General features: G+C 38.0%; 1 protein-coding gene across 4 annotated transcripts; it reads left to right on the top strand.

Annotated features, from left to right (window-relative positions):
* The first annotated feature begins 5,472 nt into the window (after positions 1-5,472).
* Positions 5,473-24,510, top strand: LOC107850391 (KH domain-containing protein HEN4). Of its 4 annotated transcripts, XR_007048283.1 has the most exons (11): positions 5,473-6,188; positions 7,223-7,352; positions 16,293-16,313; positions 16,402-16,667; positions 16,932-17,183; positions 21,962-22,166; positions 22,252-22,340; positions 22,444-22,493; positions 23,702-23,810; positions 23,884-24,217; positions 24,260-24,510. XR_007048283.1 is itself a non-coding variant. In XM_047400944.1 (10 exons), exons 1-10 carry the CDS (start codon positions 5,565-5,567, stop codon positions 24,022-24,024), a joined length of 1,887 nt encoding a protein of 628 aa, XP_047256900.1. In that variant the 5' UTR covers positions 5,473-5,564; the 3' UTR covers positions 24,025-24,510. The 4 variants fall into 4 exon arrangements, 3 of the variants coding, with proteins under 3 accessions (XP_047256900.1, XP_047256901.1, XP_016550364.2); XM_047400944.1 differs by having other exon boundaries at positions 23,884-24,510; XM_047400945.1 differs by lacking the exon at positions 16,293-16,313 and having other exon boundaries at positions 5,474-6,188; positions 23,884-24,510.
* The last annotated feature ends 38 nt before the right edge of the window (positions 24,511-24,548 follow it).

Genomic DNA, 24,548 nt, shown 5'->3' with positions numbered 1-24,548 from the left:
ATTTTAAAACTAATTAAGAAAATACAATTTTTTTTTAAATGTCAAACTTTGTTCTATTATTATAATTTTTTATTTTATTTTATTTATACTTATTGTTATATCTTCTATATTAATTCAATTAAAATTTTTTATTCTACTCTCAAAATAATCCATCCCACCAAATCTCACGCTCATCCTTCGTCTCTACTCTACCACCCCACCCTCAAATATTATTTTATCTTTTAACTTTTTAAATTATTGTTAAATTATTTTTTCACCCCACCCCCAACAAATAAAATAATTCTTTTATTTTTATAAAATCTTTTTTCCCACACCACCCAACCCTAATCCCTCCACCCCAACCCCTACGGAACGTCTTCCCCACTCCCTCTTCCTATTTTTTTTCTATTATTTTTTAAATCATTTTTAAATTTTTCTTTACTCTCACCTCCTATCCCGATCCCAAAAAAAATTTAAACTTTTTACTTTTTTTTTTAAGATTTTTTTTTGTATCCCCACCCACAAACATCACCTACATCCACCACTCCATCTACCCCCACCCACGTAGCCTAGCCCCCACCCACTTAACCCTATTCTGACTACTATAATTTCCTACCCTCATCCTCCCCCATCTCAATACCCACCACTATATCTTTACTCATTTATGTTATTTCTTAATAATACTCAAACGTGTTAATTCATATTACTTAAAAGAAAAAGCCTAACTATTCATTCAATATTTATGATATATTTGTATAAATCATATGTAATCATATATAGAAACTTAAAATTCCTTAGTTACATCTATAACAAAAGAGAAATATAATGCTATAACAATTACATAATAACAACGACAAAAATTAAACTTTTAACATAAATTTTCATGAAATGTTCCAAATACATGGTGTGTTTTTCATTTTTTCTAATTCACTAAATTTCACCAGATTTCAGATAATAAACCTTAGTAGGCACTTTCACTTGCAACATTTCATTGAACATCTTTTCTTAATGGATGTTTTAAACTTAATGTCATACCTCCATTTAAGATCTCTAAATTCTGCAATTTGACCAATTGAACATGCTGCTTTCCTATACAAAATAGCTAAATTTGTATAATAATAATTAATAATTAATAATTTTTTGATACAATTGCTTAATGAAATCAACATATTTGCATAATTTTTCTTACTTTTCTACGTATAATATAATGTAATTTTAATTATTGACTGATAATTTGAAGCGTATAAAAAGGCTATTCACTATTGCTATCACATATTAGTTTTATTTTTCAATAGACTTCATGTCAAGCCGTTTGTATCATCTGCAAGAAAATTAATCAACACAACAATTATTAAGAAGATAAATATTTTATTTCATTAAACTAATCAATAAGATATGTTTGAACCTCAAAATTATACATAAATGAAATCGTGGGCATTAAAAAAAACTGAACTGTAAAATAAAAAATAGAAAGAGGGAGAGAAGAAGCTATTGTTAATAGCAAAGAGAATGAATCAAAATGGAATGCATCCCATTTATAGTGCTAGTTGACATTGATTTGGATAAAATGAAACTATAATTTCAAAATTTTAAAATAAGAGATTGTATGAGATTACAATATCTGGTAGGATAAGCTCAAGAGAACTGTAAATGAGTTCAAAATAAACTATATCATATATTTCTGTTTCTTATTTACAGAGTCATTATCTCTAGTTTTAATAAATTAATAAAGTTATCTCTTTATGTTTCAAAGCTTATTTTTTTGAATAGTATTTTTGTGGGATAATAGTCCAAAAATTACTTGTACTTTGACTAAATTTGCAGTTGCACATACTCAACTTTGCGGGGGTCCTATTATCCCCTGAATTATTTTAAAGTAAAATTAATTCCCCCCTCCCGAAACGCTATACCCAGTTTTGGAGTAGGCAAGTGTAATACACGCACTAATCTCATATTTACATTGTATTTTTTATTTACTTTCTTCTCCATTATTATTCTTTTCATCACTTTTCATTATTTTTTCACCATTACAACCATATTAAAGAGTCGACTAATAGCTCAAAATACAAAAATGAGCCAAATTTTTGAAAAATGTCTTAAAGATTCTTGATTTTTTTATGCTTGCTTCTTAATTCTTGTAATTTAGGCAAGATTTTGGGTGACTTTACCAATGAATAAAGAGAGGGGGTTGAGGATTTGTATGGGGAAGAAATTAAATAAAGGAAAGTGAAGAAGTGGACAAAGAGGGGTGGTGGCTGTCGACTGCAATGATGGGTTGGTGGTGGAGATATTTTGACTATGGGGATTGAAAGAAGAAAGAAAGTAACAATAAAAAAATATAATAATAATAATTTAAATAACATAGATTGATGATTTATATGGGGGGAATGGAGTAAGATGAAGAAGTGGACAATTGGTGGTGGTTTTGCGGCGGCGTTGGTTGGATGGTGGTGGGAGAAGAAAGAAATTCAAAATATAAAAAAATATAATAATAATAATTTAACTAATATAGATTGATAATTTATATGGGGAAATATTGAGGAAGATAAAGAAGTGTACAATGGGTGGACATGGTGGTGGTTGTGCGGCGGCATTGGTTGAATGGTGGTGGGAGAAGAAAGAAATTAATAATAATAAAATATAATAATAAGTTAAATAATATATATATTTATATTAAAAAAATATCAAAAATAATTTTTTAAATGTTTTTCGAATGACTCACTCTCTCAAAGAGAGTGAGATACACTCTCTTTGCCACATAAGCCTTTAAGGGTGTAATAATTCCACTTTAAAATAATTCAGGGTAATAGGACCCCCGAAAAGTTCAGTATACGCAACTGCAAATTTAGGTAAAGTACATGTATTTTTCAGACTACTATCCCTTTTTTCGTTATATCTTTTTAATTTAAATTAAAAAGTTTAAAAGGTTACTAAATAACTAATTAAAATTTACAAACTGAAAGAGTATTTTCAAATTCAGTTTTGGATATAATCATTATCTTTTTAGCAATTCAAAATTTATATATTGATTTTAAATTCAAATTTTAAACTTAACTTTTTTACTTATTAATTAATATATGTGTTATAATTCAAAGTAGTATCTTCAACATAATCTCTACCATTTCATCTCCATATAAATTCAAAACACCATTTATATAGGGCCAAAATGAAAAGGCTAAAAATCATTTTTGTAGGAATGAAGAAATTATTATTATTATTATATTGCAACCACTTCATTCTGCTGTTACTACTTTTTGTAAAAAAAAATAAAAAATTATTATTATTATTATTATTATCATCATCATCGTCATTATCACCACACCAATACTATTACTACACACTTTTTTTTTGTAAGCACTATTCTTACGTACACTATTTATTATTAGTAATCTTTAACCATAGGTTACTATTTTTAATTTAATAATTTTTTTCTCTTTAAGAGGATAATACATTTTTAAATTCAAATATTTAATATCATTTAATTCATTTAGAACTCTTCTATTATGAGATTCTATTTATAAAAATTGCAAATAAATATTATTATTTATCATTATCACAAAGTACTGTACTACTACACCTAATAATTATTATTTTTTATTTTTTATTTAATTATTTTTACCACTATTATATACACCTCCTCCTCCTATTATTTATTATTATTATTATTAATGTTATTATTATTACTATCCCATCACTATTAGTATTATTATTATTATTATTACTGTACTACTTACTACTACACGTATTACAAACTATCTACTATTACTACACATTACGTACTATTCTACTACTATTACTATTAATTATTATTATTTACTATTTATTTATTTATTATTTAATTAAATTTCATTCGAATATATTTTATAACATTACAAATTTTAAGATGGATAAATTTATAAAAGAGTAAAAGTCTATTTAAAACTCGATGATATATTTTCAAATTCAAATATTTTCTAATCTTTTAAACCTTTTCAAATTTAATCTTCTTTAATTCAAAAATTTTATTACAATACTATCAAGTTTGTCCTAAAAACTGCCACATGACTTTCTATTCTTCTGTCACGTGGCTTCTTGTCTTACTTTTAGTTTTGCTTATATATATATATATCTATCTATCTATATATATATATATATATATATATATATATATTTATATAGGATTGGTTGATTTAGATTAGGTGACGTGAACTTCTAATAAGAGGTAATGTGGAAAAAATAATTTTGTAAAATCAACATTGCAAAATAATTACACAAATAAATTTTTCTGTAACGACAGTGACATAGATGAGTCAAATTTATAACGGAGGATAGTCTCGGGTTCGAGCCCTGGGTATGGAGAAAATTCAGTTGGGAGCGCCACCTCCAAAATGAGCCCTGTAGTGCCCGATCCGAATTAACAAAACCCAGAGTCTCAAATTAATACTCAACTGTAAAACTAAGAACAAAAGATTCCAAGATCAAAATTCGAATCATAGAATCTATATATGTTTGTGTATGTAAAGAGTGCGTAGACTAATAAAAGAACATCATAATGGTATTATCTGGGGCTCCAATGTGGAAATCAAATATCGAGTAAAAAATTAAAATAAATCATTTTAAACTAAAAAAGGCCAAAAATATCCTTATAATGTATTAGAAATGACTCAAATATACCTTCCTTCCACCTATTGGATAAACAATACCCTCCATCCACCTATGTGGATAAAAAATGTCCCTACGGTTATCAAAGGCCTAAAATTATCCCTCATTTTAGGAGAAGCTGATATGACATAAATGATTTTGTAAATTAAATATGTGATACTATTTTTATTGATCCACATGTAATTAGACCCAATTTATTCATAATTTATCCATTAATCCAAGCCCAACACCCATCATCCAGGGCTTTATCCCAGTCGAAAAAATTCTCTTTTCTCTTTGTCTACAAGCTTTCTCTATCAGTTGTTTTTTCAAATAGAGGGTTTCCCGATAGTCTACTTCATCAAGATAATCTTTTTTTTTTTAAATATCTCAATCTTTCAAATTGAGATTTGATCAGTATCCAAATAGGATGTAACTAATCATATTCATTGTCTTCATCTTTTGAGTCTAAGAGAGAAACATCATCAATTTCATTTTCAGCTCTAACATTCTTATCTGAGTATGATGCTTTAAAAAGGATGAGAGAAGATGTGGAAGAGAAGACAATAAGTTTGAATTAATGACTAGAATTGTGGAGAAATTTGGGTTTAATTATATGTGAACCAATAAAAAGAGTATCACATAATTAATTTTAAAATATTATTTATGCTACATCTGCTTCTTCTGTTAAAAAGAGGGATAGTATTAGACCTTAATTTAACTTTAAGGGTATTTGTTATTCAAATTAGTGGATGAGAAGTATTTTTGATTCAGGAAGACATTTTTGAGCCATTTATAATATATTAAGAATATTTTTGATCCTTTTCCTCATTTTAAATAGTTCAATATTTGAGCGTTTTTTTTTTTTTTCAAAAAATATGTCAAGTGTGTTCAATGCAAACAATTAAAAACCCTCTCACCTCTCACTATTACTCCACTTTACGTGCTTCTATTTTCCCTTCCATATGGACACATCTTTAGTACAAAAACGCCATTTAGACACACCCGCAGCCTCCACTCCCACCGCCAAGCGCCGCCACCTTTCCACCGCAACTTCCTTCCGTACACCACCACCGCCTCCTCCTCCGTCGCTTTTTCCGAAGCTCTCTCCCGGTGAAACTTTCTTCAAAATCCTCTGTCCGGCTGATAAAACTGGCGGCTTAATCGGCAAAGGTGGCGCTACAATCCGCCAGGTTAGAGAAGAAACCGGTGCCAAAATCCGGATTGATGATTCGCTATCAGGGTGCGATGAGCGTGTTATAGTTATTATAGCTAATTGCAATGTGGAAGAAGTTGTGAATGATGAGGAGTTGTCGTTGTCGATGTCGGCATCGCAGGCGCAGCGAGCGTTGATTAGAGTTTTTGAGAGGATTTTGAAAGTGGATGAGGAAGGGAATGCGGAAGGCGAAGGGAGGAAGGATATAAATGTGGTTTGTAGGTTGTTAGCACCGAGTTATCAGGTTGGTTGCGTGCTTGGAAGAGGAGGGAAGGTTATTGAGAAGATAAGATTAGAGTCTGGAGCTCAAGTTAGGGTTTTGTCAAACGATCAGATTCCTCCTTGTGCTTCACCTGGCGACGAGTTAATTCAGGCAATGCACTTCCTTCATCACCCTAATTTTACTTCCCTGTCCCAGTTTATATAATGTTGTTTGACTTGGCATGGACTTGTGGTCTTAAGCAAGTCATAGATGTTTGTGTGGCTATAAATCAATCTCATTAAAGTAAAATGGACATTTTAAAGTTAAATTGTTATTGTTAAGATAGAAAAATATCATTCTTCTTGGAACCGACTAAAAATGAAAGTTTGTTAGGTAAATTGGGACAGAGGAAGTATCATTTATCACATGGAGTAATTTGTTTTCTTTGTACCGAAGCTGAGTTTTATGCTTGTTTGGTACTTAAAGGAGCACTAGTAGAAAGAGTGGATTTTCCGATGTGTAAATTACTCCCTCCGTCTTATTTTACTTGGCCTCTGCTAAAAATTGATGTTTCGTTTTTACTTATCCGTTTTAGCCAATCAAGAGAGTTTTACTATTTTTTTTGCTCTACTATCAAGTTTACAGCTACAAAGCATCATCCATAAGGTTAGTTTAGTAAAATCCACCTTTAATTAAAGCTTCCTTTAGGGGTGTGGTAGGTCAAGATGGGCCAAATAATATGAAGATGGTCAAGATGGGCCAAATAATATGAAACGAGGGGGTAATTAAAGCTTTCTTAGGGGGTGTACCCGCATATTTCTCTGGGGGTCTTACAAAAAAGGGATTAGGTTTTAGTCAACATGAGCCAAGTAACATGAAACAGAGGTAGTAGCTAAATACTCAAAAAGTGGAATAAATGTTCCTTTATGATAGATTCTCTGTTGTCTTGTGTGCTCAGATTTCCAAAGTATAGTTTCATCAATAGCAGTATCCAAAATGGAATTTAAGAGGAAGAAGTTGGAATATATTAGTACTATACTTGGGTTTGTAGAGATATGTTGAAATAATTGAAAGACAAAATTGAGTCAGTAAAAATGTTACATCTAATTGAAAATATCAAATAACAGTATGTTTTCCGTCCAATTCACTGTAACAAGATTGTAAGTTCTGCCTATTAAGGAACTAAGTTATTTAGAACTGTCCAGAGTGGAAGCAGATCAAGCAAAGTTGAACGAAGGGAGTATCTTTTTGGAAGTCCGGAACTTGAACATGATATATACAAAGTAAGAAAAAGGAAGATGCAATCAAGTGGAAAAAGATATCTTATTCCAATAGGTAAGCAATGTATAAATACAAGAGATTGTGTGCTAACTTAGGAAAGAAATAAAAGAGGATTCCTACAAATCTTCTACTTAAATATGGCTATGTACATTACTACGAATAAAGTCTATATACATTCTATAACACCCCCTCAAGTTGGAGCGTAGATATTGATCACACCCAACTTGTTGCAAAGATAATCAACTCGAGTGCCATGCAATGCCTTGGTGAGCAAATTAGCTATTTGCTCTTCCGTCTTCTTATAGCTTGTGGAAATCAAGTTGTCCTGAATTTTTTCACGAATAAAATGGTAGTCTGCCTCAATGTATATAGTTCTTTCATGACCGAATTTGAAGCAATATGAAGATCAATGATTATCACACCAAAGTCTTGCTGGTGTATGATGTTTCACGCCAAATTTAGTTAAAAGATAATGTAAGCACATAATCTCACGTGTAGACTGTGACATAGCTCTGTACTTGAATTCTGTACTGGATCAAGATATGATACTTTGCTTGTTACTTTTCCACAATACCAAGTTCCGTCCTCCATCAAAGACACAATAGCCAGTCGTAGGTCCTTATTAATTTTGGATCCAGCAGAGTCACTGACTTGCAGTCAGCACCTGCAAAGCACTCAACACGAGTATGGCCGTGATTGGCTATACAATGTGCGAAGTCCAGGAGCTCCTTTCAAGTAACTTAGAATCTGTTCCAAAGTTGCTCAATGTTTGATCGTAGGTGCGGACATGAACTGGCTAACAACACTTGCGGCAAAAGCAAGATCCGGATTAGTCACAGCGTGGTAGTTTAAAAGTGTAAAGGCAATAACTGGACGTGAATAGCTTAGAAAAATGCACTGTAATGCCTTAGGATCTAACTTGAAAATAGATAGTCGAACATCTGGGACATGACATTTACTCCCAAAAACCTTAGGTTCCATTGGAAATTGTGACTTGTTTGGAAAAAGAAAATACAAGGCGTATTACCAACAAGGATAGTAGATGGTATGTGATTTATCAGAAAACAAGTTGTAGAGACCGCATTTGCCCAAAATTGTTTAGGGGACCTTCACTTGGTACAAAAGTGCCGGAGTTGAAGTGCCTATTCTTCTTAACAATTCCATTTTGAGTGGATGCATCAACACATGAGGACTGGTGAAGAATACCGTGTTTTCTCATGTATGATCAAAACAATCACTCCTCAGAATATGTACGAAGTATTGAATTGTGTTTTGACTTCAGCACTGAAGGCACAAAAGTGGGTAAGGTAAACACTTCAGTGCGACTCTTCATAAAATAATTCCAAGTCTGTAACAATTTGAACCTCAAAGTTGCTATTACTTGAAAATGGGAACTAACTCAATATTAGGGAATGCAATGAAAGAAATAACAATACAAGACTGAAATATAAAGGACAGAGAAGAAGGGGGATGAGAAGCTCAGATTTCTTAGAATTGGGGATGAGAGACTCAGACAATTTCCATAACAAACAACCTACTTTTTGCTATTGCTACCACTTCCTTTATAACAAACTTAGCTCACATGCTCTCAGATTCCTTCACACATTTTACCCACCCTTTAATTGAAATCAGCTAATTTTTGTGGCCCTCTCTTCACACGAGTGCTTCGCCTAGCTGGCACAATTGGTTTAGCCACGTTGGTCCCCACCTCAGCGTTTTCTTTCATAACAATACTCCCGTCCTCAATGAGAACCTTGTCCACAAGGTTCCAAACAGGGGGAGCACTGTTGGATAAGTTCAAAGGAGTAATTTGTTGTGTTGGTTTGCCTACACAACGTCTGAGTATAGAAACATGAAAAACAGAGTGAATCCGGGAAGCCTCTGGTAATTCCAACTTGTACGCAACTTCCCCAACTCGTTTAAGAATCTGGAAAGGTCCAAAGAATTGCCTATCCAACTTGTGAGAAGGAAGCTCCCTAATAGAAGTCTGACGATAAGGTTTTAATTTGACATAGACCCAATCACCAACTGAAGAGGTGATCTCTGTGCGCTTGTTATCAGCTAACTTCTTTATGCGAGCTTGAGCTTTGCTAAGATTCTGCTTGAGCAAAATTAGAACCTCATCACGCTGGACCAAATAAGCTTCGACCAGATCGCTAGAAGAGTTTCCCAAGATGTAGCGTGCAACAGTAGGTGGTTAACGCCCATACAAGGCTTGAAAAAGGGGTCATGCCAGCGGAAGATTGGTAGGAGGTGTTGTACCAATACTCTGCCCATGGTAGCATTGCAACCTAATCAGTAGGGACATCAACAACAAAGCATCGAAAATATTGCTCAACACACTTATTAAGAGCCTCAGATTGTCCATCCGTTTGAGGATGATAGGCAGTGCTCATAGCAAGTGAAGTTCCCTGCAACCTATTGATTTCCTGCCAAAAAAATGTAAAAATCGAGGGTCCCTATCAGTGACGATACTGTGAGGGGGACTATGAAATCGAATAATTTGAGTCACAAAAGCTTCTACAACTTTATGAGTAGTAAAAGTCGAAGTTAATGGAACGAAGTGCCCATACTTAGACAAACGATCCACAATTGTCATAATGGTGGATTTCCCTTTTGAACTAGGCAAGCAGGTAATGAAGTCCATGGCGATGTCCTCAAAGACCAAATCGGGAATGGGAAGGGGTTGTAAGAGGCCCGCAGGAAGCTCGTGAGAGCTCTTCATCTGTTGGCAAACTTGGCAAGAAGCTACATAAGTCTGAACATCCTTGCGCATATGTTTCCAAAAGAAATTTAACGCCAAACGATGGTAGGTATGAGCTATTCCAGCATGTCCACCTATGGCAGTAGAATGAAACTCATATAACAACCGTTGGCGTAAAGGAGAGTCATCCGAAATAACCAATTTGCCATGGTAAAAGGGAAGTCCTTCTAAAAAAACATAACCAGCTGAATCAGAGGACTGCATAGTGAGAGCCTGTTGAATGGCTAAGAGGTCTGGATGGGAGCGATTCAACGCTTTCAATTCCTGTTCCAAGGCAAAAGTTTGGACCGACAAGGCCAAGAAACTAGCATATGGCGTTCGAGATAAACCATCTGCAACCTGATTTTGCTTTCCAGGTTTATATAAAATGCGCAAATCATAGCCTACTAGCTTGGTAAGCCATTTTTGCTGCTCCGGAGTTTGGATGGTCTGGTTAGTCAAATTCTTAAGTGACTGCGGATCCGTGAGAATAGTAAATCGTTGACCCAAAAGGTACTGCCTCCATTTGCCCACTACCTGCGTAATAACAAACATTTCACAATGATACGTGGATGCTCGCTGCATTCCGAGCTCAATTTTTGACTAGAATATGCAATGGGATGACCTCTTTGGGACAACACAGCCCCTTGCCTTGCCCGAAAGCATCGATTTCCACCTGAAACTCTTGAGTAAAATTCGGAAGGGTCAAGACAGGTGTACTACTCAATTTCTCCTTAAGTGTGTCAAAAGCTGCCTGGGTGATATCTGTGCAGTAGAAAAACTCCTTTCGGAGCAAATCAGTCAAAGTCCCCGCCAAACTGGCGTAGTGATGAATGAAACGCCGATAGTAACCCGTAAGCCCTAAAAGCCCTCGTACATCCGTTACCGACTTAGGGACTGGTGGCAGTGATTTTAGTGGGATCAACAGAAAGTCCTTTGCTAGATATCACATGGCCCAAATAGTCAATGGTCGTTTGGCCAAACAAACATTTAGAAGTTTTGGCCACCAATTTATGAGAGCGAAGAAGCTCTAGGACAGTGGTGAGATGCTCTAAATGGGACTCCCATTGGGCACTATAAATGAGGATATCGTCAAAGAAGACCAACACAAAACGCCGATGAAAATGCCGCAATACCGCATCCATAGTAGCCTGAAAAGTAGAGGGCGCATTGGATAACCCAAAGGGCATTACTAAGAACTCATAGTGCCCCTTATGAGTTCGGAATGCAATTTTGCTAATGTCTGCAGGCCTGACTAATAAGTCGAGCTTTGAAAAAAAGATTTGCACCATGAAGCTCATGAAATAATTCATCAATGGTGGGGATAGAAAAACGATCCCATATAGTAATAGCATTCAGAGCTCGATAGTCTACACAAAAACGCCATGTACCATCCTTTTTTCGGACTAGAAGCACAGGTGAAGAGAAAGGGCTGGTACTTGCCCGAATGACCCCTTCCTTGAGCATCTCTGCAACAAGCTGCTCTATAATTTGCTTTTGAAAATAGGGATAGCGATATGGTTTGACATTAACAGGCCCAGCCCCAGGTGTTAAATGAATAGCATGATCTTGAAATCTAATAGGTGGTTAGCCGCCATGAGGCTTTTCGAAAACATCATGCAAAGAGTCCAGTATAGGGGTTAAAAGAGGAGGCTCATCAGTTGTCTTTCCATTATTAGCTACCGTCAAACAATAAAGAGAAGCAATGGCATCTGTGGTGGCCAAGCGCCACAAACTATGCAATTGTACTGATTACAGCTTAGTTGGGGAATCCCCTACCCAATGAACAGGGGAACCGTTCAATGAGAACTCGAAGATACGGGCTGCATAATCAGTAACAACCGGCCCTAATGTTGCTAACCAAAAGACACCCAAAACCACGTCCGCTCTGTGGAGGGATAAAACATACAAGTTCATAGGCAAATCACACCCCTGAATATGCAAAGGAACTCCACACACAATTCTATCACAATTGAGACGTTGGCCAATGCCAACCACCACTCCAAAACTCGGAATTGGTTCAACCACCAAGTGCAAGTATTTGGATGCTCTAGCTTGTATAAAATTATGAGTACTTCCCCATCCACAAGAATTTGGATTTGGAAACCATTAACAACGACAGTAAAACGCAAAGTAGTTGGTAAATCGCCACCCGATAAAGCTTGATAAGAAATAGAGGAATGGTTTTGTACCTCTATAAGTTGCAAATTCTCAACTAAAACACCATCAGACTAATGGTTCTGGCCATTCCGATGAAAATTCTGAATCCTCTGTAAGCAACAATAATTGGGGAAGCACCTTACACTTGTGCGAAAGAGAAAATTTCTTATCACAGTTGTAGCATAAGCCTTTCTCACGATGGCTTTGTAACTCAGCAGGGGAAAGGCGTTTGAAGGGTATGAGGTTAGAAGGTACAGGTGGCGGAGCAATAGGGACTAATGCGGATGAGGAAGGTTTCGAGGTGTGGTGCATCGGGGTAGGGGTGGGTAGAATAGGATTTGATTATGCAAAAGCAGGTCGGGGCAACCCTTTACCAGAGAATAACCGTTGTTCATGTACATGGGCCAGAGACATTGCCCGATCCAATTTTGTAGGCTCATGGGCTACTACTGCAGACTTAATGTCGGAAGAAAACCCAGAAATCCAAAAATGGACTAACCAGTGCTCAACCACAGGAGTAGTCTCATTAAGGAGAGTTTCAAATTTGCTTTGGTATTTCGCCACCGTCGTAATCTGCTTTATCTTAGCAAGACGACCCTCTGGGGCTTCCAACTTCCGTTTTCGAAATCGTTGAACCAATTTCTCAGCAAAGTGATCCCAATCAATCAACTGCTTATTGCGATACGACCAACGATACCACTCAAGAGCATCGCCGTCGAGATAGAAAGAAGCAAGTGACAATTTATGGTCATCGGCAATATGATAACATTCAAAATACCTTTCCACTTGGAAGATCCAAGCCTCTAGATTCATGCCAGAAAAACGCCCCAATTCCACCGGAGCCGGTTTGTGGCGAAGAGTTAGGGGGACTGGCGGTGGTTCAGAGCGGTTCAACCACGGTGCCGGCTCACGATAACGATTTGGGTCAACTACGGGGACATGAGTAGGTGGAACCAAGGAAGCCATGGACGCCACCAACTGTTGTATAGAGGATCGCAGATCCGCAATTTCTCGAGCAACTGATACGTCGTCTGAGCCCTTCAAGTGTTGGTCCGCCATTAGACACTCTAGAATGAAAGCATCAATGTAATAATTTGAACCTCAAAGTTACTATTACTTGAAAATGGGACTGAATTACAACTGACTCAATATTAGAGAATGCAATAAAAGAAATAACAATACAAGACTGAAATATAAAGGATAGAGAAGAAGGGGGATGAGAAGCTCAGATTTCTCAGAATTGGGGATGAGAGACTCAGAGAATTTCCATAACAAACAGCCTACTTCTTGCTGTTGCTACCACTTCCTTTATAACAAACTTCTGCAGCTCACATGCTCTCAGATTCCTTCACACGTTTTACCCACCCTTTAATTGAAATAAGCTAATTTTTGTGGCCTTCTCTTCACACGAGTGCTTCGCCTAGCTGGCACAATTGGTTCAGCCGCGTTGGTCTCCACCTCAGCGTTTTCATTCATAACAAAGTCATTTGAGAGAAATCATCCAAAAGTGACAAAACACTTATGCCCAGTTTTAGAAATAACATGTCATGGTCCCAGACGTCAGAATGATCTAACTCAAAAACTGACTCGGCCCGCTTGTTAACCTATGGACCTACTGTGCTGCGATGATGTTTTGCAAAAATCGACACGACTCACATTCCAATGAAGGAATATTCTGAGACAGAGTACAAAGCTTCTTCAACAAAGATAGAGAAGGATGTCCCTACGGACAATGTGCTTCAAATCGAGACACGACGCTAGAACAGGCAATAGACCATGATAGAGATCATGTGATAAATGTCCTTTACCAATAACCTGATTTGTTGTAAGATCACGAAACAAATAATGATCGGAAGAGACAAGATATACCAATTCAGGTCTCTAGTAACTCTGCTAATAGAAATCAAATTAAAGGTCAACTTTGGTTGATTTAATATGGGTGACAAGATAATAGAGGACAATCCAGTCACTCCTTAGAGGTGTCCCAAATGATCGAATCCCTTTATCCAATAACTGTGGACGAATTCCCAATTTTGTATATGAATCGAGCCCTTGCCCTATGGCTCTGATACCATGTAATCAAGTGGAAGAAAATATCTTATTCCAGTAGGTAAGCAATGTATAAATACAATAGATTGTGTGCTGACTTAAAAAGAAATAAAAGAGCATTTCTATAGATCTGCTGCCTAAATATGGCTATGTACATTACTAGGAGTAATTTCTGTTCATTCTATAACAGAAGAAAAGGAGCAACATGATGTAAGATGAAATATATATTTGTAAAAGGAATTGCATTAGTGAGGTTGATAAAATATATCTCGTAGACAATGAGAAGAGCCCCTGTACAAAGGGGTATACGATAAGGAGCAGGGCGGATATATAGGATCAAACTTTTATTTTATGTGTATTTATTTAATGTTGAAACCCCTCAACACAAGTCAAGGACATGGTTCAGTAGTTAAGGGGTTGAGGGATTAGCAGGAACGCGCAGGTTCGAATCTTGCTGGCATCAATTTTTCAATATTTAGCTTTAGGCTTTTTGTATTTTTTTCTACATAAATGAAACGGCCTCGTTTTCTGGAAAAAAAGACAGTCTCGATTTATATCACATCCCTAATTACAAAGTCAAAAAAATTAAAAAATCCTATCTGACACTTTGGATTGTGTTTCTTGCTGGTTGCTGCTGCTGACATGCTGGTATTTGTTGTTTACTGGTTTATTTGTATAAAAGCTTCCATTTTTGGCTTGCCCCACCAATCCTAACCCTCCATATTTACATCCCTATGACCCTATTTTTCGGATTGTGTAATTGTTAGAATAGAGTTTGAGTGAATGCTTATCAAACTATTTTTTTTATAGTACCAAGAGAAAAATTCAATGGTGATCAAAGCCCACAAATCAAGAAAATAGTGTTTAACTTTGATATTGGAATTCTGACTTAAAAGCTCATTGCTCCACATAAAACCTCTTCTTCTTTGTTATATATATATATATTTGATCCGACCTTTTCATATTTGAACCGATCTGTGTCCGCACTATTAGCATGTTTTTTTTTTCAACCCCCTCAATGGAAATCCTAGGTCATCCACTGAATAGGAGCCCTTTGCGAGAGAGTTCCTTTCTTACAGCACCCTTCCAATTATATATACACCTCAAATATCACCTGTGCACAAAATATTTGTTTTCTTGAAAAAATTACTTGGATACAAAATATATACAATTATGATAACTAATCAGTGAATCCACGAAACTATGTCTTCTGTCTAAATCAACCCTGTCTAAGCAGTCATAACATCTTATTAATATTGATGAGTTGGAGGGAATGTACCAACTGATTTAATCAACCTTCATAACCAAAGTGCCACTTGACAACATCCAAAGGTTGACCTTTGGACTCTTAACTCAGAGGCAAGGAGGTGCATGCACGAGACAGAAGGACCCACATTACTTGCAGCTGTTAATGCTGATGTAAAGGAGAAAGTCCATTGCATCTCTCTTGGCTAGGTACTTATTGATAGAATAACAGAGATTTTACTATCAGTTGATCCTTCCATCTCCAAGTTTGGCTCCCCTCACCTCAAAAGTTGATTAGGTACAGTAGAACAATATCACCAAACTCCTCGATCTCCTAATCCTACAGTTTCTTCTACATCTTTATTCTTTTCTAATTGCATCACTAGAGCAAGCTGATTTGGTTGATGAACCAAGATGCTGGAGAGTCTATCCTTTTAAACAATTACCGGAAACCAAATATGCTCCAAAAGTCCAATCCCTCTATTTTATACTGAGTTAATTAAGTATGCTCCAAAAGTCCAATCTCTCTACTTTATACTGAGTTAATTAAGTATGCTCCAAAAGTCCAATCTCTCTACTTTATACTGAGTTAATTATGTTACAAGTATTACTTAAAAAAAAAGAAATACTGGGATGATTATACGAAATGTGTCATCATAGCAGAGGCACATGCTGGGTTGATTTCTTAGCTTTATTTGAGAATTATTTATGTTCATTTCATCGATTATCTCTGTTTTGTTTTTGATTATGTTACTCTGGATATAGTTTTTTCGTTCACTGAATATCCTTGTGTGCAGATTGCTGGAACCCTTTCAACTGTGAGAAAAGCTCTGTTGTCTGTTTCAAGCTGTCTTCAGGATAACTCAAGGATAGATTTAGTAAATCTCTCTACTCCAAAATTTTCAGGGATGTCACAAGATGGAACTGGTTATCACACGCCAGAGCAGTTCTCAAGGAGTTCTGGTGTTGAGAGTGCTGGAATCAACCACAGGATGGTCTTGGAGGAAGAAGTTGTGTTTAAGGTGTTGTGCCCAGCTGACAAAGTTGGAAATTTGATAGGAAAAGGTGGCTCAATTGTTAGGGTGATCCAGACTGAAACTGGTGCATCTATCAAGGTTGCTGATTCGGCATCTCATTTAGATGACAGAGTTGTTGTGATATCTGCAAGAGAGGTGCGTAGGCGGACAATTGACTAAGCAGTATTTCTGCCTTCTATCACAGACCCACTTGCATTTTTTATTTTAAAAAGTGATTTGCTCACTTCTTTTTTGTGCCACTTGGCAGTCATTTTATCTACTGCATAGAGTCAATTTGAAGATTCTTTTGAACTTGTTCAGTTGATAATGGTTTCAGAAGGAACTGGTGTTGATCCTTTGGCCTCGTTACCCTATCCTTGCAAATCTTTGTTGAGATCAGCTTCTTTGTAATTTCTGCAGAACCTGGACCAAAGACATTCCCCTGCTCAGGAGGCTCTTATGCGTGTGCAAGGCAGAATTGCTGAGATTGGATTTGAACCAGGAGCTGCAGTTGTATCAAGGCTTCTGGTACATGCACGTCACATGAGTTGTCTCTTTTGTAATGGAAGTATCCTAATTGCTGAATTGCGACGAGTCACCGGTGCTGGCATTCGTATATTTCCCAGAGAACAATCTCCAAAATATGGTTCCCATACAGAAGAAGTTTTACAGGTAGATACAGATTTTCCTTATTCTCAAAAATATGTAACACTTTGCATCTCAGATCTTTGGGTTGTTTGGTTGGTATGGGGATGTAGTTGTGACTGTGTGTGTGTTGGGGGGGCGGGGGCGGGGGCGGGGGCGGGGGCGGGGGCGGGGGGGAAGCTATTACATTGAAGTTAATGTTTTGATAGAGAAATCATAGTGTTTTGTTTTTTGTTAATGATAATTGAAGAGATTTCTAGTAGGTAAATATCTATCTCAAATAAATTGAGTGCATTTTTACCTCTATTATATAACTTGCATTTCTTGGGGACGGCGTGGGGAGGGAGTAGCATTTACGATACTACTACAACAACAACAACATACCCGGCATATTCCGAAAAAGTGGGGTCTGGGGAGGGCAGAGTGTACGCAGACCATACCACTACCTCAAATGAAGTAGAAAGGTTGTTTCCGATAGACCCCCGGCTCAAGACAGATAGCAGATATAACAAAAAACATAAAAGCACATAACAAACAACGGGTTGCACACCACTAGATAATAAAGAAAACAAGACATTCACAAAGAAATATTATAGACTTGCCATACGAAATCATAGACATCACTAAAATACCATGACTAAGAGGCTACAAGAGACACTACAGGCACCAATACAAACACCGCACTCTTTCCTACTATTACAAACGTACTCTTACCTACTAGCCCTCTACACTAATCCACGTTCTCCACTCCTTCCTATCAAGGGTCATGTCTTTCGTAAGCTGTAACTGCTCCATGTCCTGCCTAATTACCTCCCTCAAATATTTCTTCGGCCTACCTCTACCCCGCCTAAAACTATCCATAGCCAGCCTCTCACACCTCCGAACTGGAGCATCCACATCCCTTCTCATCACATCCCTGAACCATCGCAACCTCATTTCTCGCATCTTGTCCTATACTGAAGCCATTCCTTCCTTCTCCCGAATAATCTCATTTTTAACCTTATCTCTCTCGGCAAGTCCACCGTAACATCCTCATCTCCGCCACCTTTTTAACTTTTGGATGTGAGAATTCTTAACTGGCCAACACTTCGCTCCATACAACATAGTCGGACGGACTGCCACTCTGTAGTACTTACCTTTAAGCTTTCGAGGCACCTTCTTATCACATAAGACTCCCGAGGCGACTCGCCATTTCAACCATGCTGCACCAATACGGTGCGAGATATCCTCGTCAATCTCACCATTCTCCTGAATCATAGACCCAAGATACTTGAAATTATCCCTCTTTTGAATGGCCTAGGAATTCAACTTCACAACCATGTCATCCTCCTGCGACAAATCACTAAACTTACATTCCAAGTACTCCGTTTTGGTCCTGCTCAACCTAAAACCTTTTGACTCAAGAGTTTGTCTCCAAACCTCCAACTTATCATTAACTCCCCCGAGTTTCGTCAATCAGTACAACATCATTAGCAAATAACATACACCGACGCACCTCCCCTTGAATATGTCGCATCAACACATCTATCACCAAGGAAAATAAAACGGGCTAAGAGTTGATCCCTTGTGCAAACCGACATGAAAGTGCTCTGAATCTCCTTCTATTGTCCTTACACGAGTCTTCGCTCCATTGTATATATCCTGGATCGACCTAGTGTATTCCTCGGGCACTCGTCTAACCTCCAAGAACCTCCACAAAATCTCCGTGGGAACTTTGTCATACGCCTTCTCAAGATCAATGAAAACCATGTGCAAGTCTTTCTTCCTCCTAAATTGCTCCACTAATTTCCTCACAAGGTGAATCGCCTCAGTAGTCGAGCGACCTGGCATAAAAACGAACCGATTCTTGGAAATGGTCACGATCCTCCTCAGCCTCAACTTTACCACCCTCTCCCAAACCTTCATGGTATGACTCAATAATTTAATACCCTTGTAATTTTTGCAACTCTGAATGTCTCCTTTGTTCTTATATAATGGAATCATTGTACTCCATCTCCAAGCTTTGGGCATCTTTGCCGTCCTAAAAATAATATTAAACAACCTCGTCAGCCACGCCACACCAATCCTGCCCCGCCCGTGCTCTTCCAAAAATTCACCGGAATCTCGTTTGTCCTAGTCGCCATACCCCTATGTATGTGTCGAATTTCACCCCCGACCTCCTCCATCTTGATACGCCTACAATAACCATAATCGCGACACATCTCTGAGTTCTCCAAGTCCCCCAGTACAAAGCCTTTGTCCCTATCGTCGTTCAGAAGTCTATGAAAATAGGACTGTCACCTTCTCCTAATAAGCGCATCCTCAACCAACACTTTGCCATCCTGCCTCTTGATACACTTCACTTGGTCAAGATCTCGGGCCCTCCGCTCCCTAGCCGTAGCAAGCCTATACAACTTCTTATCCCCGCATTTCTCCTCTAAAACCGCATACAAACTCTCAAAGCCGTTGTCTTAGCCGTTGTAATCGCTAACTTAGCCTCCTTCCTAGCTAACTTATGCTCATCCCTATTAGTCTGCATCTCCTCGTCCTCTTTGCTCTCTACCAACTTCGCATACGCCACCTTCTTAGTCTCCACCTTCCTTTAACTTCTTCGTTCCACCACCAGTCCCTCCGGTGCTTGCCAGATTGGCCTCTCGAGACACCTAACACCTCTCTAGCCGTCTCCCTAATACAACTGGCTGTCGTCTTCCACATACTATCCACATCCCCTCTACTCTCCCAAGCCCCCATAGTTGACAACTTTCCTTTTATTTCCGAAGCACTGGCCAACGTCAAGCTACCCTACCTAATTTTGGGCCGTTCCTCCACACCCCCGTCTTCTTTCTGCCCTTCTTAATTATCAAGTCCATCACTAAAAACTTATGTTGGGTCGAAAGATTCTCGCTAGGTATGACTTTACAGTCTTTACATACCGCTCTATCACCTTTCCTAATGAGTAAAAAGTTTATTTGAGTCTTGGCCACTGAACTACGAAAGGTAATAAGGTGTTCCTCCTTCTTCGGAAAGCTCGAGTTCGCTACCCACAACCCAAAAGCCCTAGAAAAATCCAAAAGAAAAGCTCCTCCTTCATTCCTCTCCCCAAAATTGAAACCGCCATGCACATTATCATAACCTCTCGAAAAAGACCAAATATGCCTATTGAAATCTCCTCCCACAAAAATTTTCTCAGTGCTTGGGACGCCCCTCACCACCTCATCCAAAACCTCCCAAATGCCCTTCTTCTCCTCCTCGTCCAAGCCTACTTGCGGAGCGTAGACACTAATAACGTTCACCATAGACCCTCCAATGACCAATTTAATAGACATCCACCTATCATTGATTCTCTTAACCTCTACCACCTGCCTCTTAAGTTTTTCATCTACTAAGATACCTATCCATTTCTATGTCTCACGCTACTCGAGTACCACAACTCATACCCATCTACATTTCTCGCCTTAGTGCGTACCTATTTAGTTTCCTGGACACAAGCTATACCAACTTTCCTCTTTCTAAGAATCTTCACCAGCTTTATAGACTTACCTTGAAGCGTCCCTATGTTCCATTAACCAACTCTCAACCTAGAAGCACCCTTGTCCCACCTAGCCCTACTACCTCTCGCCCTTAACCCCACACTCGAACCTAGACCTGACCCTGACCCTAACCCTGCACCCGACCCAGACCCCAACCCGGACCCCAACCTATGACATGACCCTAGTCCACCATCTATCACCTTAGCCACCACTCAAAAGGATTCGACAGAAGAAAATGAAGAAAAAGCGAGAAAAAGAATACGACGAGCAAAAGGGTACTGCTAAAAACAGCTAAGTAAAGCAAACACAAACTGGCAAGCCGGTTTGATACTCACAAGCAAACAACAAGCACTATACTACCCACCGTAAATAGGTATGCTAATAAGGAACACCTACTAAGTTACGGAGAAACAGGAACAGTAATCCTACAGGAACAGTCAAGAAAACCAAACAAGAAATCAAGATAGAAAAAGAGACGGGAAACCTATACCAAATAAACTAGAGAAGAATGAAATGAGTGCACCTGATTCTGGGTAAAGACGCAGTGAAGTACGTTTTCTTGATCATTTCGTCGAATTTCGGCAAATTGGTGCAGAAATTGGTCGCCGGAATTTGCTGCCGCCGCCTTTACCCTACTGTTGGTACCGCGTCCCTGTCATTGGTCGCTCCTGTCATTGTCATTGGTCGCTGGAGAATGTGTTGGTCGTCGGAATCTTGATGTCGTCGCCTGAGAAGAGGTGCCGGATCTAGACTTGTAGTACCTCTAAAGAGTTATAAAGAAAAGAAAAGAGAGCTGTGGTTGGTGCGAAAAATAAGAAAAACGACGATAAATTTTGCCGTAAACTGATGTGGTCGCTGGGCCGCAGAGAAGGGCCGCCGAAGAAGCCGCTACAGTTTAGTGGTCGGTGCGAGAAGTGAGAGAAAAAGACGACGATCAGTTGTGCCGGAAACTAGCGCCACTCGCCGGAAACTGGTGGGGTCGCTGGAATAAATTGATGAAAGTCGCCGGAAGATCAGGGAGTAGCATTTACGATGTAAGTTAATATTCAGATAGACTAATCAAAAGTGTTTCATTGATGATCATCATAGAGACGTGCTTTCCATGTCTGTGTTTTGTTGTATCTCAAACAAATTTAGTTGCATTCTGTCTCAGTTGGTGGAACTTACCTTCACAAGAGCTATGTAAAGAAGATAAATGAGAAGGAGCACAACCTTGTTATCTTCCTTTCATGTGTATTCTTTATTGATCGTGATGGAATTTCTCCGATTGACTCCTGATGTTTGAATTCTCTACAGGTTATTGGTAGCATACAGTCTGTCCAGGATGCTTTGTTCCAAATTACTTGTAGGCTTCGGGATGCAATGTTTCCTCTGAAACCACATGTATCAAATATTGCCCCTCCGCATTTTCCCCCCTATGCTGAAATTCCATCTCCATCATTCAGACCAAGGCACGATCCTGCTTCTCCTAGTTATCACTCACCTGTTGGCTACCCTCATGGTATGAAGCACACTTGGTATTCCACCCAAACCCTATGAACAGCTGGCTTCATTTTTACATGATTTAGACTGTAATGTTTTTTCAGATCGTGCTCCCCATTTCTATGGCTACGAGAGACAAGGGCATGTTCCCTTTTTTGATAGACCTCCTTCACCGGGAAGATGGGGTCCTCAGGTTTGTGGGGGCTCTTTCCAGTAAATGTAAATTATTGATACGTTTTTTTTAAACAGGGTTGCATTTCTGACTATTTACTTTCCTACTTTGCTGTTTTATCCAGGCAGTCAATTCAAGGTATACAGCTGGAATGGCTGATTGTAGCAGTGGCAGGTAACTTGTTTTCCTCTGTATGGATCTAATGTATTAGGTTGCGTTAGGAGATTGAGATCTCTACAAATAACTTGAAGCAATCCATTGAATTTCCCAGACGAGTGCTTGGTTGGGTGTACTATATATGGTTACTGGTTTCCCTGTTGATGCAGGACTCACCTGTTTCTGATTCACTTGGGTAAACTTATTTCCTTTTGGGGCTACTAGTTTGATCTTCCTTATGCAGCTTTAAGTGGAGAGTAGTGGGAAATTAGTTGGTTGCTTCTTGATAGGTTCGTCGCAGGCTACAGCCATGAAGCTAATGAGGCCTAATTAATGATTTTCAGATGCTAATATGAATTTAAAAGCTACCTAGAACCACGAACTCAATTCACAGTTTTCCAATTTCATTGGGAAAGTTATATATCGTGGTATGCACACCATAGACAAGCTATGTGAAATAACCTGCATCCTGTGGAAGTAAGGCAAGACGGTGTCTTAAAAGAGTTAAGCACAGAGGATATGCTATTGTAGTCTTCAAATTCTGTTAACCCGGATTTTGGCAGTGTACCTTATAAGAATCGGGCAAACATCGAGTATGTAGCTCTGCTTTTTGAGCTGGTCGAGGACATGTCTGTCAAGTTCTTCAGTTTCCTGTAATTTGAATTTGTCTTTTAAGTTGTGAAGTTCTTATAAACAGGATTGCGAGATAGATACATTTATTACATTATGAGATAGTATATCCTTTACTGAAGAGTAAAACAATGTTACCTAGGGAGGGGGTGTTGCATTTATATGGAGCGCCTGCTCTCTTGTAAGAAAAATATCCACCTAAAACTTCAAAGGCAGTAGAATGTGTGCAGTGCTTACGGGTCAACTGTTTTAATATTTGACTTGTGAAGTTTGTATTAGAGATAATTGAGTTCCTTAATTAAAACTTTAAACTTGAATGGTATGAAGATCTTCTATTGGAGATACTTGAGGTGCTCAATTTATTGTTAATGGGATTAAAGAGAAAGGATCGGAACAATTGACTTGAACTTCATGGATCTACATTCTTCTTAAGGGATGTTGTATCGGAACAATTGACTTGAAATTCATGGATCTACATTGCTCTTATTTTTTCTTGGTTGATTTGTATTCTTGTTTAATTTGCCCTTTATCCTTTGCTTTTCATATCTTGCTAACGCTTTGTGTATCCACTAAGTTAAACTGTTTATCTGTTGCAGTGAGACAGCACCTAATTTTCCAGGCATTACTATTGAAATTGTAATTCCTCAGATGTTGTTGAAGTATGTTTATGGAGAGGATTCTAGTAACCTTCGTGATATAACTAGGGTAGGTCAGTTTGATCGAACAAACTCTCTCTCTTCTTAGGGGTAAGGTAGTTAACATTTGTGTTTGGTTTCAGATTTCAGGTGCTAAGATAGTAATTCATGATCCTGTAGCTGGGGCTACAGAAGGCACTGCTGTTGTGTCTGGAACACCAGATCAAACGCGATTCGCTCAGACCCTTATTCATGCTTTCATCTTTGCTGAGCAGAACATGTAGACCTTACTTCTTTATCACAATCCTAGAAGGTCGCGAATGTGGTTTGTTTTTCTCATGCAATGCAGTTGACATGTGCCTGTGATGGTTAAATAAGTTCAAAATAGTTATTGGAACATGTAGGAAGAACAGAGTGTATGTGAGAAATATCGTTCTAGGTTCTAAAGGGAAAAAAGATCAACCAAGTGGTAAGAGAGAATGCAGCAGATATTCAGGAAGGAAAAAGTCATCAATGCCTGAGAATGCAGCAGATATTCAGGAAGGAAAAAGTCATCAATGCCTGTTTTTTCCATCATATTTTGATGTTGAAGTATTTTGCAGGCAAAAATCATGTAGTATATGTACATGTAAAAGCAACAAGCACATGAATTGGTCAGTTCATTTGATTCTTGTAGAAGCACCATCATGTGGGTCTGTAAGAAATACAATACAGCAGGTGGTATCGTTCTATTATTAGTTTCTAGTCCTAGTAATCCTTTTTCGGCTACATATACACGGAGTAAAATGTGTGAAATGGTCTTTACATG

Source organism: Capsicum annuum, chromosome 12 (assembly GCF_002878395.1).
Source record: "Capsicum annuum cultivar UCD-10X-F1 chromosome 12, UCD10Xv1.1, whole genome shotgun sequence".
Classification (NCBI taxonomy): domain Eukaryota; kingdom Viridiplantae; phylum Streptophyta; class Magnoliopsida; order Solanales; family Solanaceae; genus Capsicum; species Capsicum annuum.
Note: the sequence above shows the minus strand (reverse complement) of the source record. Positions and strands in the feature narration are given on the sequence as shown.